Genomic DNA, 18,673 nt, shown 5'->3' with positions numbered 1-18,673 from the left:
TAATTTCCTGTCACTTTTCTTTCAGTTGCAGGAACAGATTAGCAGTGGGAGGAGTCAGATCATAGAAGATGCATCTCTGTATTTATGGCTTTTTTCCTACTTGCATTTGTCATTCCAGTTCTATGTGAGTTTAAGTTGCCAGTTTGTTTTATCATTTAATTTTAAATGGGTTGTGAAAATCCACTTCTTGGTAATAAAGCACTTTAAAGAAGTGCAGAGTACAAGGCATTTGATAAAAGCAGGGTACAGAATTGGGACCTTCAGAAAGAAACCATAGGAATAACATTTGAAAAAAAATTGAATTTGAGTTGGATATTTGATTAAAATTTAGAAATAAGAGCCTGTATCCTGGCCTCTTTATATAATTCTCCTGACAAAAAAGGGCTGAAAACTATCCTAAATGGATAAAGATTGTTCTAACATGAGGAATGCTTTTGGCTGCAACAGAGCCAGCGTAGTCAGTTCCACTTCCCCTCTTCCCAGCTGCCATCTGGTATCGGGAGTGAGTTGGGAGCATACTAAGGACAGAAAAAGGTATGACCCGCATGCTGTGTGCTCCAGCAATCTTTGCCGCTGTAATGGCCTCTTTGAGAGCTCTAACAAACTGATTATAAAGAGATTATTCCCACAGTTGCTTGAATTATATTGGGACCAGGCTGGCAGACATCCAGTGCTGGGGGTAAGGAGGTGCAAATGCTTTTCTGCAAGTGTTCCTGAGACTCATCCTAGACTGCATCCTTTGTTATCAGCCTGCTTGCAAATACAAAGCCTTTGAACAAACATGTCTTATATTTCTTGTACACCTGAAAGATTGAGTTCTCCAAGAGATTTAGGTGTGAGGCACACAGGATTGGTTTTACTGCATTCCTCCATCTTTTCTACTTGTACCATTAGAATTTAGAAGTACAGAAAAGGAAAAATACCCAAGGATTGATAAGTAATCCAACAATATATATACAGCCCTAGGAGACTGCTAAGGTTTAAAGCTTACAGGGTAACCTAATTGCACTGAAAGCTGCTTGTTTGGAAAGGGTCCAAAATGTCCTTTTTGGTATAGCAATGGTAATGAACTCTCAGAGAGCCTCATCTCCACACAAAAACAAAAATTGCTGCATGAAGCTGTGACTTACAGAGGTCACTGTGAAAGATTACTGCTGATGCTATGTTGGGACTTGCTTTCCATCTGCCAAATCAATCTTTGCTCATGTTACCACTAACGTGGTGAAGCAAGAATTTCCTGTTTGACATCTGCAAAGTGCTCATTCAGTTGGGTTCACACAAACCTTTTTAGTGCCTGACATGGTATAAAACTTTGCAGACAACACACTTTACTATATAACCCATTTTTAAATGCAGTGAGAAAAATAGAACATGCACTTCAATTCCCAACAAAATGCATGCCATATTCATAGTGCCTAATTACAAATGACAGGCCATGTTGTTATCTTGTTACCTATGCCATTAGATATTTTCCCTGATGTATGGTGCTGCCACTTTTCTGAATAAGCTCTCTTTAATTACACCTGAAGAGATGAGTTAATCACTGACATTTATATTGCCAGGAAGCATATTTAACAGAAGGAAACCATACTTACAATATATAAAACTTATATTACGACTAGTTTTATAAAATTGCCTCGGTTTTTATGGGTAATTCTATATTATAATTACCTTAAGACTACCCTATCTTATAGTCAGATATACAAGTTTTGAACACTGACAAAAAAATGGGAAATCGTATTTCATTTGTAGCTTAATGATTCCATCACAGCTATGTTATATATTTGTAGATTCAAATTTTTTTAAACGAAAGGGTCCATGTGGTAATGCAACAAATAGAATGCAAGTAAATAAAACTATAAATTTTGAAGCTGCACTATTTGAAACTACATGGTATGACATTTTGTAATTAGAGTAGATAATGTAAAATGTAATGTAAGCTGCAATCCTAACCATTAGGATTACTTAGTGGTGTCTCATCAGTAGAAGCAAAAGAAGATCAACCTGATGACACATCCTCATGTTAGATGGTTGGATCTTGTTCTGTGATTATTTAAGGTCCCAGATTAATCTCATTATACCATGTTGCCTGGAAGGCTCCCTTGAAAAGCTATATCAGGAATAAGCAAAACTTCATTGAAACTCTATTTGTGTGCATTACAGTCACATACTCTAAATGGTGGCTCAGCTGACCAAATGTCATTAAGGGATAGTATTTTTCATGTTTCTTAGCCTAACAGGCATCAAAGATGTAACTGAAATCTATGAATTTTACAAGCACTCAACACTGCAGTGAAATAATGAAGTAGGGTTAATTTCTTTAGTGTAAGAAAAATAGTTTATTCTCCTTTATTTCAGTGTTATAGTGCATTGAAACTAATAAGCAATGAGAATCAAAGGATGTTATGTTTATTGTGATTGCCATCTGAAACTTAAGTTTGATATAGTATGAAAAATTATGTGCATAGCAACCATTTGTCAGTTACATAAAATACTAATCACTTACCATTGGTGCTATGGCACTGTAAGAAAAGCAATGTCAAACTGTTCACGATCTTTGCATTAGATCTTGGATTGGTTTATATGGTAAAAATAATTTTGCAGCACAAATTTCATTCTCATACAGCCAACACTTTTCTTTTTGGATTAACAAGAGGTCTTTTTGAAATTTAATGGTAGTAATTACAAGAATACATATTCTTGAGGACCAACTTTAAGTTGTACTCTACCCTATAAACTGTCGTGTTTTATTGGCTGAATCTTGTATTTCCTACAAGACTTTTCAAATTTTTATTTTTTAAACTGTGTGCCTAAAACAAAACTCAGAAAGTTTGAATTCAATTTAAGTATTTTTTTCAGGTTCAATACTAAACTTAGAAAGAGAAACTATTTCAGAATTATGTTTTTATTGTTCTATTGTTTTTCATTGTTTTCCTTCAGATGTGTATCACCTACAGTTAAGTGATGCAGCAACAGAGCGGGTTAGAAACAATTATCTCAAATGATTGTTGAAATGAATAGATTTCTTGTATTTCAGTAGTGTGTGGTGGCCAGAACCAGAGGGGTTACTATCATGAGCAATAAATATATGCTCTTGGAGACATCCAGGCAATTGACTAGCAGTTGAGATTAGCTAATGCAAAGCTTGCAAGTTTGCAACCCACAAGTGGAATTTGTTTGTCGCAATTTAACCAAAGTGTTGAATCTAACTGTTTGCACTGATCATGGGACTGACTGGGCCTCAGAAATAAGCAGAACTACAAGATTAGTTGATCTAATAGGTTTTTTAAAGGTCAGCCATAACGAGATCTGACCACCTAATATAATTAGCACATTCCAAGGAATCCAAGGAATAAGAAACCAAGGGGTTAAGCTTGGGCAGAGTAATGCTAATTTCAAATCTCAAAGTAATGTGGTGTAATTTGCTTATTGGGTGAACCTGAGTTCAGGTGGTAATCTTTCATGATAATTTCTAACACCTTTTAATCCCATAGGATAACAGCTATAGGGCAAGATTGTAAGTGGCTTTAAAACCAACAGATTAGCATAAGATAAGGCATAAAGGAATGCACATGTCAAGTAACCAGTTAGAAGGATGGGACAGAAGGACCATCACTGTACCAAGCCTGGGCCCCAGACTCCCAGTGTGAGTGAGGACCAGATCCTGACCAAGGGACCTTCCTGGTGACCCCTCAGACAGCATTGATCGGGGATGCCTGATTTTGCTGGAACAACCTGGTGCGCACCTGGCATAGAGAGACTGCTGATAAGTTGCCAACGCCATGTGGGAACTCTTTGTCATTCTGTCTATCTGTTGTTATTATTCACTATTAACTCTTTATTGCTGTTTTATCTGTTTGTGGCATTAACCTTTCTGTTAACTGTTGTATGCTAAGCTATCACTCCCGACTTGCCTCCTCGATCCTGAACCCAGCAGCCTAGTGCCTGATACATTCACAGCACCTAGCCAGCCTGTGACAGTAGTGTTAAGTTTTTTTGTTAATAATAACCTTTGTGCTTGCTCGTGTTGTATTAATGTATAATTACAGGATTGTCTAATTATCAAATGAATATTTGCTCTATGGTAGCAAAGGAGCTGTACAAATGCTCCTGGAAAGCTCATAAGTTTAAAACATCTTCTCTTATTCAACAGTGCATCTGTTCATGGAATTGCTGATCATGCCAGCTAGAGAGCTTTAAATTTAGCTCATACTGTTAGCTCTGAGGATACAGGTAGATAACTGTATACATGGATAATTAAATATAATGTCTTGAGTGACCCATGATTGTTGGTGTGGGTAGGTGAGTGATGACCCAAGATTTTTGCTAAGCAGTTGAGTATTGTTGGGGCAGGCTATTGACCTTACAGTATGACAGAACACTAATCTCATTCAGTATGTGAGTCTCACGTTCTGTATTCATAGTGATAAATGAACAAGAGACATGAATAAATAAAACTTCCCAAGCCTCCAACAATCTATAATGATTTTTTTTTATAGCTATGTTGCATGTTATCTGCATGTACACAATGATAAAAAAAAAAAAAAATGTTGCCCTGAGGGGTCAGGCCAATGCTCAGGATCTCAATATCATGCTGTTAGACAGGAGGGCATGGTGTACAATTGCACATGCACACATAAAAATCAATTAAGCACACATACACTCGCTAGGTGCATACACACTCAGACTAGCCACTCAGATACACGCACGTTCATAATAACCAGTCTAGGTTCATGCACACATATCACCAGTTTAAGCCCATACATGCTACACACACCAAATTTAGACAGAATCAGTTACCAGTTACCAACACCTGCACATCCAATACACATATGTGGATTACTAATTCATATACCACACACACAATGATATCTATATATGTATATATATGTATGTATTCACTAATTCACATACATACCACTCACTACTCATACACACAAGTGAGTTCCTAAGTTGTGTGTTGTGATGTATATGTGCTTGGTATACTTGGGATACCTGGGGAAAGGTTAAGATAAGAAAGTAGAAGTGTAGGGAGTGAAAGTTGCTGGAAATGAAAGTCACTGGGACTGGGATTAGAACCGGTAGACTAGAGGGGCCTGGGCTGAAGAACTCAGGCTCTGGGGTAACTTTAAGTTAATTGATCTTAATTGATTAAAAGACCACACCCAAAGCCTGCAGAACAGAGGAGTGATGTGGGCACAGAGGCTGGGACTGGAGCCAGAGCTATGGGGGAGCTGAAAAGGTAGGTGGGGTGAGGGAAAATGGGACTATAAGGGAAAGTGTGGGTGTTAAAGAGGGGCAGTGAGTGTTGGGAGCCAGAGGATGGCTCTGGGGCAGCTAGAGAAGCTGCAGGGAGTGGTAATAGGTGCTGGTAGCTGGAGAAAGGCTCCAGCTGATGAAGAACACTGCAGGACAGCCACAAGGAGCTGGGAAACTATGGGGGGGGGTGGAGGAGGAGGACTACAGAAGGTGTGGGGGAAGCTTGAAAATAGAGAGATGGACAGCAGAAAATCACAGGAAAAGCAGCAGGAGGGACTGAAAGGTGGCAGGGGCAGAGGGAAAGCAAAGAAAGGCAGCAGAAAGTCACAGGGAAAAGGCAGTAGGATGGTGGGGAGGAAAGGGGACAGCAGATAAGCAAGGAGAGGCTGAGAGGTGGCAGAAAAGGGGGGATGGAATTGGGAGGAGATCGGGAAACTAGTGGGGGTGGGGCTGGGGCTGCGAGAGAGAGAGAATGAAGCTGGAATTTAAGATCAGGAAGGGACTGGGATTCAGTTAAACATGACCTAACTTGGGGTTCCAAATGACAGTGGTTTTATTGAACAGGGGAGATGGTGACACAATGTCTTATTGGTTCCCTTGCATCCACACACATGCACACAATGGCAGCAGGGATTAGAGAGGCTTGGTGCAGGGGCTGAAGTCCAGGAGGAGAGAGAGTCTAACTTGTAGGAGGAGGTGTGCAGGTAACATCTACCTATCCTAGGCTGGAAATAGATCCTCAATGGCCAGTCAGGGTCTCTTTCAGCTCGATGTTGTCCAGAGGGGGTCGCCAGCAGGGCCTCTGGAGTGGATAGGTGACGTAAAGCTGGTCTGGTCTGTATGGAAATGGCATTCCCACTGGGTCTGTCTTCACTGCCCCTTTTTATATGGGCAGACCTTGTGCGACCCTAGTGACAGCAGGCATGCTCTGGCAAGGGTCAGCCCCTGGCATACTGAGCATGTGTGCTCCATGCAGGGATGTGCAGTTTTGGGTATCTGTAATGGTGGGGTACAATGGTAGAGTTGCTGGTTCTGCAGGGTCTTTTGTCTTTCAAATGCTGGGTTTTTGTCTCTGTTCCTGGGTGAGGTCCATGGTTCCTGGATGAATCAATGTGAGGTGATGGCCCAGTCATTACAGGCCATTCAGTAGAGACCTGCTACCATTGTATTTCAATCATTCCCAATCACTCTCATTCATCTGGGAACCAATTTGCATGGGAGGGGTCCATGAATCATACAGTTGCAACACAGGGGATGGCCGGGCAGAGGACACAAGGTGGAGACTTGACATACAAAATAGAAACTTGACATGACTTTGGTTCACTTATAAGCAAAGGCCTAAACCATACAATATCCATAAGAAACAATAAAAATACGACAAGGATAATAATACAGTATACAACAGTAAAAATCAATACAAACCTAATAATTATACAATATAAAACAGTGAATATCCAAAACCAAAAACTTGCTACCAGACTAAGTAAGTAAAAATGTTAAAGCTTATCCTAAGTCTGAGCTCGCTTATGCTTGTCTATAGGGACTAGAGAGGGAGAGAAAGAAAAGTCAGAAATAGTTGGGGAAGGGAAGGGAATGCGCATATATATATATATATAAAAGAAAAAATGGGGGTTTTGCTACAATGTTATGAGAAGTTAAGCACTTGTAACTGTCATTGAGGTTAATGGAAATGGCAAATAATGATCACTTAGACTGTAACACTTAACCTTCTTATATTAGTCAAAAGTTGGTGTGTGGTCCAATAATCCTGGGCTGTTTCTGTGTGAGGATTTCTAGTTGACTACAGCTGGGCTTCTCTACATGTACTGAGAGCCAAACATCAGAGAAGATCTGTTGTATAGAGAAGAGAGATGAGAACTTGGCTCTATCTGTTGAGCAATACAGTTAAAAAAGGTTAAAAAAATTTGCATGGTCCTGCACTTACTTATTGTTAGACTATAAAGGCCATAAAGTGAAATAAAGGTTATAGCAGGCTAGAGATCAATCATTGTTATAATGGTCTTATACTCTAATCCTTTCCTCCTGACAGACAAAATTCCAAGGTCTCAAGTTTAACTACTAATGATTTTCCATCATGAGTCCTAGACTAAGTCCCTTTAAAGGGAATTGATATGTTTCTGAAGAGTATTATTTTTTGATTTGGAATCAATTTGTTTCCCTCTTAAAACTTTGGGCTAAATACAGACAGTCAAAAAGCCTGAGGCAGAATTGATTCAGTCTTTGCAGGTTAGACTAAGGTGCAGAGATTAAACTGAGAAACACCTGGACAGACATTTGGTTTTGTTTCAGAAAATGCAGCCCTATACCTGCAGGGGCTCAGGCCAGAAGCCGGGGGGCACGAGATAATGGCTCTCTGGCATTTAGCCAGCATGGGTTGTGTGTTTGCTTCCTCTTCCCACAATCACAGCAGCAGGACTCTGTAGGGTTCCTCATCACTTTCTCTTCCTGCTTCCAGGTACCTCTGGGATATACAATCCACAGGCACAGCCAGCAGTAAGTTTTTAGCAGGGTAGAGTAGTTCTGTACTTCAGGGAAAGGAAGTTTAACCCCCCTTCCTGACCTCAGCCAGGGTTTGCTTGGAGGGCGGGGGGGGCAGTCCCTACCTCCCCACTTCCCCAACCTTTCTCTGCTGGAGTATACAGCACATCCCAGCCCAGGGCTGGAAAGCAGGCTGGGATGCTGGGGAACTGTGATTTAACTTGAACCAGGCAGGGGTCTGGGACAGAAGTTTCATAAACCGGTTTGACCCAAATCAGTTAAGTCTGATACTACATTCAACCAAATTAATCTCAAACCAGTTTCAGTTATTTTGAGACTGGTTTATGTGCACTGAACTTCTGTTCTGTTACAGGATTAAACCATTTTCTGATCACTTATGTGCAACTTCTGTCCCTAGCCTTGGAGACTTATTTTGAGGGACTGGAGTTCAGTGGAGATAAGCGTTACCTCTTTGATCTACAAAAGGATCTCACAAAAACAAACTTTCTGAAGCCTTCCTGGATTTTAATTGGCCTGAAAATATTGAAAGGACATTTGTTCTTGTGCAGAATTTTGGTAAATTTTGCTTATTTTCCCTTCACTCCGAATATTGTTTACTATCTTTTATACAGATCTGTACCTGTTGGGTTTCTACATGTGCTATGGGATATTTGAATTTGTTAGCCTATGCTGCTGAGCCCTGTTCAACCAGGGAGAAAATGGATTTACTAATTTATTGCTTTTGTGGAAGCTAAAGTTCATTAGTACTCTCATTTGTACACTCCTGAGCAGGGGATATAGCTTTTCAACTTCAAACATTGACCTCTGGGATCTTAACGTATTGGGGATGACTTAAAAACTGCTGGTTTCAGGGCTTCCCTCTACTTTTGCTTGGAAGTTTAATGTTTACATTTAGCTTCACCAAATAACTGTTGTTCATCAGAATAGGTTCAACATCCAAAGTGCACACTTCAGAGAGAGAATTTGGTTCTGAAGCATAAATCCTCTTTATGCACTGGATCTTGCACATTTAGCTTTACAGACTTCTACCTTTATCTCCCGTGTACATTGATTCCAGTTATCTCTAAGCATTTTATTCAGCTCTGTATTCAACTTAATTCTTGAATAAATTAGCTTATTTTCTTCCTATTTAAGCAGTCAGCATGTAAACAGGATAAACTGCAGATTTTCATTAAGGGTAAGTGTTCTGATTTTGAAAAGATCTAAACTTAGAGTTGTAGATATTATCCGTATTTCTTCAAGGTTGTGAGTAGCTATACTTGGTCTGCTTATTAATAAGGATGATATCTACATACAAAGGTAACTTATGCAGCCTGACAGCACCTCTAATACTTGGTGGATCCTTTCCACTTTGATACACTTTCTAAAGGTTCTAAAGCCAGTGCAAATAGCATAATAATAAGGGATAACCCTTCCTAATGCCCCTGTGAAGTAGTAATGGAGGAAATCTTAAACCATTAATCTGTAGCTTTGCCTGAGGATTTGAATAAATCACTGTATCAAATATCTGAACTCTCAACCTAGACCCACCCTGCACACTGCTGACCTGTCTGAGGATGATCTATATGACTAGCCTTTTCTCAGCCTTGTTAAACTCTCTCACTGATATGTGGTATTATTGCTGTTGCAGTTTTGTATTTAAAACTTACATAGTGGTTCCTTTCGGAAACTGGTTCTGTAATTTAACCTTGTCGGAGAGAAGGTAACAGCTTCTTATACATTTATTTTCCAAAAGTCAAAGACAGGTGTTATATTTGTAGTGCTAAATGAATCCTTGTAGCACTACAAAAACTAAATGTACAGCTGTTGAAGCCATTTGGAGCAATACAAAGGCACTGAAAGTGCAACAGACTAGTGCATTTTCAAAGAGGAATTTCCTTGTTTTGTAGCGCTACAACACATAATGCTTGTACAGCTATATTTAGGCGAAGCGATGACTGCATCTCTGCCTGGTTCTGTGGAACCACATGGAGGCAGTTCTGTTTGCAGCTCTGTCCGAGCCCTGCTGACCATGGGGGCTGTGGGGCTGCCTGGGATCTGCTGATCAGATCTTCCAGGGCAGCTGAATCTCTACACAGCCCCTGTGGCCAACAGAGCTACAGGTGCACCCAGGTCCACTGATCAGTTGATCTATGAAAGCAACAAGGGCCTGCCCCTCTGCTGATCCACTGGGGGCTCTACCGGTGTTCCCACTTTCCCCACCAGGGGAGGAGGCATGCTGTCAGTGGGCATTTTTACAGATGCTCTAGGGGTGTGTGGGGTGGCACTTTAATTAGAGTGGTAATTACCATGCTCCACCAGACTCAATCAAGTCTTCTCCAATGCATTGTAATTACAGTGCATCACAGCAGCCTCCTTGCTTGTGTATAAGCATCCAGTGACTGGGTTTCTCTGCAGGTGAGGAACCAAAGGTGAGCTCCTCTCACCTGGGACTGGAGGAGACTTTATAGGTCTCCAACCAGGGGGCTGGAATGCTTTTAATCTCTACTGAGCTACATTTTTGTAGTGCTACAAAGCGCTGAGACATTCTGTAGCACTACAAAAGAATGCCTGTCCATACCCATATGGTGGTATGTCAGTATGCTTAACATCCATGTGGAAAATGAGACTATGGAAAAGTTACTTGGGGAAAAGGCAGTAAAAAAAATGGTCTCTTGATGGTAAAGTATGTGTATGACACAATAGGGAAGACTTCATAAATCTAGTTTATTTATCCTCCACCAAGTTATCATTTTTTGTTTAATTATGTTGTGCATCAAATAACTCTTCCCCTGTAAAAAAAAAAAAAATAGAAGTTAGAATTGGGAGCATCATATCCCCTCTCATTCTAGTTTATCAAATCACACTCCTACCAAAAAATGTCATTGTTCTCTCTCATTTCAAGTATCCTACATCAGGGGTATAATTTATATGCTTCAGTATGGACAGTGTTATGGTACTGATGCTGGGAGAGTAATTGTTGATGGCTTACTGGGCATATACAGCTGATCCCTTCCAGCCAAGAGGTCACCAATAAAGGGGCTAATATGTTAGGGGATCTCTTTCAGTTAGTTTACTGTAATTTAGGTAAATATCCTCCATTTGAAAAATAACAAGACAAGATTTTAGCATCCAATCAAAGCTATACTGTTTGTGGGTGAATCTGGATTGCCTGATTTTTCTTTTCTTCCTTTTCAGAAATTTGTGTGCACATAGACAGGTATCCTGTTCAGGGATATATGCAAAAAATTTAAATGAGCTTTTCCTGGTTTTCTGATGTTTGAATTTGGGGTTTTGAAGAGTTATGCAAGAGTGTGTGGTGAACAGACAGCACTGCTTTTCAAGAGCTACCTTTCAGCCATGGTGTTGTAAGTGGAAGTGATGTATCTGATGTGAGGCTTTATTCTTTGTGTGCGCTTAAACATTGTTGGCTCCATTTTGACTGTGCAAGTATATGAGTGTATTCATGAATGAGGAAGGTAATGATTGTTTTACCTCAAACATCTCATGGCTAGTTTTGCTCATGTGACTTGTATAGCTTCAATGGAAAAAGTTAGACCATGGATGAATTTTGATACACTGCAAAAGTTTTAAACTTTCTAATGTAGGGGTCAGCAACCTGTGGCCCAAAAAGATTTTTATCTGGTCTGCCAAGCATGGCCCACTGTTAGGAAGGTTATCTGGGTGTGTCATTAGTAAGTTTTGCATGACAATGTGCTATCTAATGGAGCAATTTTCTGATATCTAAGCAACTGCTGTCTCTGGCTCTTCTTAGGGCTCAGCTGTGTTTATTTGCCATGCTGTTAGTGAAAAATGGCCATCCTCATTTCTAATGTATAGCAGTGTAAATGAATGAGTGTGTTTCTTGCTTCATGTCTGATATTTGCCTTCCAAAGCTCCCTTCTGGCTGCTTCTGCTGTGCTTTAGCCAAGTAGTGGAAGGGGAGCAGGTACTCTGTCCTTTGTCCCAATGTGGGCTTTTAGTGTGTAGAGAAAGTAGATGCTATTTCATTTTGAAGTTTTAGTAGCAATTGTGGACAGATTTTCTGCAGTTTCAGTTGCATAGTCTGAAGGGATAAAATTCTACCTCACATGGGTCTCTCCAGTTCATGTGCTATCTGCTCAGCATTGGGAATAGCTTTTGGCTACTTATAACTTTACTCTGTATTGCAAAGCACCTTAGTAACCATGAAAGGTGTCGGGTAAATCAATAAGTACTAGTGATGAATTCACTTAAACAGTTGAAATTTCTATCTTGAATTCCTTTTGTTTAATGATTTGGCTTCTCAAGGGATGGCCTAATGTTCTCAAATAGTGTAGATTATATGTGAGTGCTGACATCCTGAATCCTATACTTCAATAAAAGATTCTTTTACTGAAGATGTCCTTACATTTAAATGAGAGATTTAAGAGAAACTGCATTTACTTCATGTAGCTTATACATCTTATATTTTAATGTACGTTAGCTCTCCTCAGCTCCTCAAATTCATGGAAAGAGATCTTTATCACACAGAGAATGCATGCCTCATGTGGTTCATTAGGGTGTTAGTGCTTGTGAGAAATAGATATTTTAAGCATTTGATGAAATCAGATTTTTCATGTTAGCTGATAAAACACTAAGGCGGTAGCAATATATCATCTAACAGCTGAAGAATAGAAGGCGGGGAAAGAAACAGATATGCAGCCTGTGCTAAAGGGGCTTTAGGGCAGTGGTTCCCAAACTCTAACAGCCTGAGTATCACCAGTTTGACATGATGTAGCCTTAAGTACCAGCAGCAAATTTTTCATATACATAGGTAGCAGACTATGTATTAAAACAACATCAAAACATTTAGTAATGATAGAACATTATTTTATCAGCACAGATTTCCTGTGCAGGATGCCAACTGCCTGCCACCACCAGGTGGGCAGAGGAACTCGGTCAGTGGACCATATGCACATGGTGTCCCAGACGAGCCTGGAGGTGGGTGAGAGAGGGTTGGGCACACTTTGGGGCAGGCATGGGAGGCATGTGCTTTGCTGTGTTCCTGGCCGTGTGCAGCAGGCCACTGCTGGGCTGTGGGTGTGTGCACCCCTCCCCTCCAGCCTTTCAAGTATCACTTCCAAGTCATCTCCGTATCGCTGGTGGTATGTGTACCACAGTGTGGGAACCATTGCTTTAAGGTATAATATAATTTAACACCAGCCAGTTTACTGTGAGATTTGCTGTAAATGTTCTTCTCCTAGGCTAATGAAATCAGAGATTCAAGCTTTGTCTAATTTCTGTTCTGATTAGAATATTCAAACACTTTCCCCACAAGCAGGTCAACTAATTATTGTGACAGAGCTGAAGCCAGAGAAAATGAAGCAGATGTTTAGGTTTCTGCAGCTAATCAATACCAGCAGTGTTTGGAGTGATATGAATAGGAGATCTATATAAAATAAAAAAATTTGAAGAGTAATATTGCTATACTGCTACTGAGAATCCCAGATGTAGCTGTACAGAACAAGCAAGTCATTTGTTTAACTTGTAGGTTTTTTGCATCATTTACAGACTATAATCCATGTGCCTAAGTCAATATCATTACCCACCTAATTTATCATAGAATGTTCACTAACTCGTTTAAAAAAAGAAACGTACTATGCACTTGTATTGAAAGAAAAACGTAGATTAGAAAATAAATCTGATTTAGGTAATGAAACATTTCATTATTTAATGTGTAAATCAAAATGTTAGTGCAAAGTTTGTCTATAATATTGTGTTTTTAGCCATGTAGATGGACCTGATGAATACAAAATTGAATTATGAAACAATGGGATAATTTTCACTTGTCAGTGGATCTATTTTACAAGTGGTACACATCACTTCTCAAAATTCTCATTACTGGATAACTTCGTTTCAATTATCTGGGTAAAACCTCCTCTGTCTATGGCTGCTTACAGACATGAAAAAGCCCCCCAAAACGGCCCTTTAGTTTTGGCTTGGTGTGCCACCTGCATTGAGTGTAGCATGTGCTCAGAAGAGGTATTGAATTAGTTTGACCTGGCTCGCCCAATATCTGTATAGATTGGGTGCTTCATTGGGCCTTATTTGGCACTTTTGTCTGATAGTTGATTGAATTAGCTTTAGATAAAAGTGCCAATAAGCCCTGCTGAAGTACCCAATCTATATAGAAGTTGAGGAGCCAGATCACACTAATGTGCTTCCTTTTTTAGTAAAGAGCTGGGTTTCCCCCCCTCCTACCCCCCGCCATTTCAGCAGCCTATAGGTGCTAGCTGACATCTTTTGCAGATATTTCTTTGCTACCAGTAGTACTTATATACCATAAATGTGATACTGGTGAGGGGAAAGCAAGACAAATATTATGAGATGATTTACCCAATTAGTAGATGCAAATGTAACTGATCACATTTTTTCCTTGGCATTTCTTCCATTAAAATAAACAGTACTATTTTTCAAAATAAACTTTTTATTCACTCTGTATTTTTTCCCCCTAGTTTGGAAAAACTAAGAATAGAATTTTTAAAACTGAAATTCTTTCACTGCTCATGCTTAGCATTATCCAGCCACAGGTAGGACAAATGTAATCATTCTTACTTGCAGCAACACCAGTCTGGAGTTTTACTGAGAGGTAAATGAACAAAACTCTGCATCATTTTTCCAAGGTGGAGTAAACCAAAAGAGCTCTCGTAGAAGGGGAGATAACTCAGTCTTGCAGGAAGTGGAGGCTGAGGGAACGGGTATTGGGGTATAGTACTACTGAAAGAATGCTTCTGTTGTCATATGCTTCTAGAAATAGCTTCAGTTTGCATAACTGATTTTCCCATTTGGGAGCCTAGTTAGACCCTAGGGCCTGGTTCTAGGTGGTGATGAGTTTAGATTAATTTTCAAAGCCCCAGGAATTACACTGTAGAGGCTATTTTAGCTTAATATCAGAAACAATTCTGTGCTTTTGGAAGCTGTTTTCTCCTCAGCAACAATGGTAAAGATGGAGCTGCATGGTTCATTGCTTTGGGCATAGACTCCACATCCCCCTGCCCTTTTTATGCTGAGCAGGGGCTGTTTGGCATCCTTTACTCCAGCTGTTTCCTTTTCTCTCACATTTTTGCAGTAGAGCAATGTTGGAGCTCCAACGGGAGGATTTCCAGTCAGGTGGAAGTGTGAGCCAAATTTGGGATTTAATGAACAAGCAGAAATAAAATAAGATAATATCTGTATATTTTTATATGATGGATGGGGCCACTGTAGCTGAAGAATGAGGGAATGGGTATTGGGGTTTCTCTTTAGAGAATGAATTAACTCTTCATGCAACTTTTTTGTTTCAAGAGATCTAGAACTATATATAAATGACATGTATAATACGTGATAATTAGGTGATGACTTTCCTTGGTTTTGAGGAGGATTTTAATCAAGACCTTAGTGACCAAACAAGAAAAAGCAGTTTGATAGTTCTGTTGATACAGCAGACATTAGCCAAAGCATCCAGGCAAAAACCCTTGTTTTTTTTTCATTATGATAGATGTATTTCTTAAGATGCCAATTTATAAAAAATGTATACAAGTCATATGGATATACTAGAAGTCTGTTACTAGTTTGTAGGGTAGATGCTTGCCATTTTAAATATGCACATAAAATCTATTATAATTACAGCAATTATCTCAGGAAAAAGTCCTTCTCTTAGAGAAATAAAAACTATTTAGATCACATGACCATTAAATAGTGATTGAAGAAAGCAGCCTTCAAATCTAAAATTATTAATTAAGGACCAATACTCATTCAGGCATGTATTTACTCAGGGTCCCCCAGGTAGTCCATAGGAACTGATCCTAGGCTCTGGATTTTGCTGCAGTGCTCCTGCTTTCTCTGCAGTGAGTAGATTTTCAAAATAAAAACTTTGGACACCAGCCATGTGAATGGTGGAGTAGACATGTGTGCCCACATCTCAGATGGAAATAATGGGCCTAAATTGCAACAAGAAAAATTCAGATTAGATCTTAAGAAAAACATTCTAACAATAAATATGGTTAAGCACGGGATATTATAAGACATTTCTAACTATGGGTCGGTATCGCCAAGCGGTTGTGTTACGCAAAGGTGGACGATGACAGTTGTCTGGTGACACAGCAAGTGGAAGAGCTTGCAATACTTGTTCTTTGAGCTTTAATGCGTGGATTGCGGGGATGCCTAAGAGATTGATGCCCCCTAGAACACCTGTTAGCACTTTTCGATGACCCTTTACTAGAAATCCAATTACAGGTGTGGGCTTTATGGCATTCAGGCCTTGTACCATGATGACTTTCTTCGTCACCTGATGGGGTACATCAGTGGTGATCATGCTGACTTGGGCTCCTGTGTCGAGTAGGAATGAGACACGTACTTGTCTGAGAGGGTTCGTTGGATCGATGAGGGTGAGCTCAGTGTAAGGGCGAGGATCATCTATAGCAGCTTCTTGGATTGCGCTGTCGGACCTGCCAACGGTGACTACTCGTTTTTTGGCTGCTTGTTGCATTTGAAGCCCAGTTGTTCTGCGAGGAGTTTCTGTCCTTCATCTCATAGTGCCCGTAGTTGAGCTTTGTTGAGTTTTGTGTGGTTCAACAAGAATCCGAACATGGCTCTTTCTTCTCCTGATCTTTGAGGCAGTGCTGTTCTGGGTGGGCCCCAACGATTGGTCCCTCTGGGTGATGCTTGAATTGGGTAGGCTGCAGTGTGGGCTTTAGGAGGGTTGCTCGCCATTGCTGATTGCAGGCAGGATAATAGGCCCAAGATGTTTGCCAACGCTCCATTCACACTCGGGTTAAGGACTAATTTTGCAGTAAGTCCTTGTGGACCTCTGTATACGTCAGTTGCAGCTTCGATGGCTTGCTGGAGGCAGGGAACTCGACTTGGGTTATGTAGATAACGTTGCAGCCATGCTGCACCCTGCTGCACTTGTGTCAGATTCAGAGGGTGTAGATTTGGGTTCCACATGGCGTAAGAAATTCCGATTATGGCATGGAGCAACTGAATGCCATTAGGTTGGTTGGGGCTGCCTTTATGCCAGATGTGTGATTTCCGCATGAGAACTTCTACTACCAAGGCTGGTAATGGTATTGGCCAGTGTCCATTTCTCATCACAGGGGCTGGATCGGTAACTAGCCCTCAGCTCCAGGCTGTGTTCTGAACGAGTTGCATGGCTTCATCTGAATCAAGAGTTTCGTGTCCTGCCGCTACCACGAGACGGCCTAGCCAGACTATAGGATTTTCGTCGGGTTGAATTTCCGTCTCTTTGCGGAGCTCACTCATTTCCATCCGAGTCCTGGGATGAGTGGTTGTGGTAGTTTGTGCAACACCACCTGCTTGAGTACGCTTGCATATGGTGATGGGCAAGGCTGAAGTCATCGGCTCTTTTTCGCCAGCTTTACTTTCGGTTTTTGTTAGCGGCATGTCATCGAGCCTCTCTGGGTATGTTGGCGGTGGAGCGGTTGGCGGCGGAGCATGGTCCGGCCATGGAGTGGGCGTGACTACATCTGGTGACATCAGATTGTACTTTGTTAGCGGGGCGGTGGCAGAAGGATAGGCCAGCCAAAAGGTGGGTGTGGCCTTGTTCGGTGACGTCTCATTGTTCGCCGTCAGTCCCTCCAGGCTTGGGTATAGTCTCCCCTTTGGCTCAGTTCCAATTTCTGGGTGTGGCTTGTTGTCGTCAGTGCCATTTGCGGGTGGTGGCTTCTCCGTTTGTGTACCGGCATCTTCTAGTTGCAGCTTCTGCTTTTGTGCGGTGCCATCCTTGGGCGCTGGTGGAGCACTGCACTTTACCGCCAGATCCTCAGCAGTCTTGCTAGCCGTACCCAGCTGTGAATCAAAATTCGCAACCTTGCGCAGCAAGATAGACACAGTACGGAATAAAACATTAATCATTTTTCCTTTATCCCATTTGGGACCAGTCCACTTTGTCACCATACGGCTCTCTGATTCTAGGGCTTCGCGGAGCTGCGTCAGCAGTTCATGCCCGCGTGAGTCGGGTGGCAGGTTTGGGCAGTTGAACTTGTCGGGTGGGGTGCCCTCTCCCCCTTCCCATACATGGCAGATGCAGCGAGCAAATTCTTGAGCGGGTGTTGGGTTCACCGCGCTGTCAGGTTTTACTTGCATCAGAGACAAGTTCCCAACCTCATCTCTGGGCCAAAAGGTGACTCCATCTCGGCTCATAACACATCCGAAGGAGCTTGGCGCCAATTGAATGGCCCACTCTTTGCCTCCCTTGTCTCCAATGAGAGAGACATACCCGGTGATCAATGGGTTAATGAGACCATCTGCTTGGTGGTAAATAATGTGTGCCCATAGATCATTTGAGTTTGCACAATCACAGTCTCCAGCATGCCACGGACAGTGACGTATTAACTCTGACTCCATTTCACCTCCCCTGGATCCTGTTCGTGATGCCATGTTGCGCCCCATAACGCCGGTGCACCCTTGACCTGCGAGCCTGGGTCGGCACGACCGGCTTGGCGCGAGGAGGGGGATTTTTGACCGGGCAGGTGGGTGATAACGGCGAGCAGGTGTCAGTGTGATTTAAACACAGCATGATGGTTTCACAAAAGATTTATTTAACTTACGCTTCTGATGTACTGGAGCATAGGCAGAGGAGCTGATTGACTTAGTTACAGCATGCAGATATCATGTTACCCAGCATTTACAGGGTGGGTAAGACCATTGCTTCTGAGCGATTCATATAAGCTGTTGCAGTCTGCAGATTACTAAGAGCTCTTGATAAGAAAGATAACGCCAAAGATAGACAGATAAACGGACCAATAAGACGAGACGGGGGTACGCCAGAAAGATAATGTAGGCGGAGAGATGCACGATTTGTTCTTCTTGAGTGTATACACAGTTCTCTGCTCTCTTCTTTGGGCGGAAGTTCTTTCAAAGTTTTATTTGACACAGGTGACCAATTACTATATGC

At 41.3% G+C, this 18,673-nt stretch overlaps 1 protein-coding gene across 1 annotated transcript; it reads right to left on the bottom strand.

Moving 5' to 3' along the window:
- Positions 1-16,287: 16,287 nt before the first annotated feature.
- Positions 16,288-18,156, bottom strand: LOC149859978 (uncharacterized). The gene is made up of 2 exons (XM_090058723.1): positions 16,956-18,156; positions 16,288-16,814 (listed from the first exon to the last, which is right to left on the bottom strand). Exons 1-2 carry the CDS (start codon positions 18,154-18,156, stop codon positions 16,288-16,290), a joined length of 1,728 nt encoding a protein of 575 aa, XP_089914849.1.
- Between the last annotated feature and the right edge of the window lie 517 nt (positions 18,157-18,673).

Source organism: Crocodylus siamensis, chromosome 7 (genome assembly GCF_052110815.1).
Source record: "Crocodylus siamensis isolate JL-2025a chromosome 7, ASM5211081v1, whole genome shotgun sequence".
In the NCBI taxonomy this organism is placed as follows: Eukaryota; Metazoa; Chordata; order Crocodylia; family Crocodylidae; genus Crocodylus; species Crocodylus siamensis.
The sequence above is the reverse complement of the archived record's forward strand: the minus strand, read 5'-3'. Positions and strand labels throughout refer to the sequence as shown.

Excerpts from the sequence above, each read along its gene's own strand:
- LOC149859978 (XM_090058723.1), bottom strand. The coding sequence starts at position 18,156 with ATGGCATCACGAACAGGATCCAGGGGAGGTGAAATGGAGTCAGAGTTA. Across the intron at positions 16,815-16,955 it reads TCCTATAGTCTGGCTAGGCC|CCTTGGTAGTAGAAGTTCTC; the intron begins GTCTCGTGGTAG and ends TACCATTACCAG.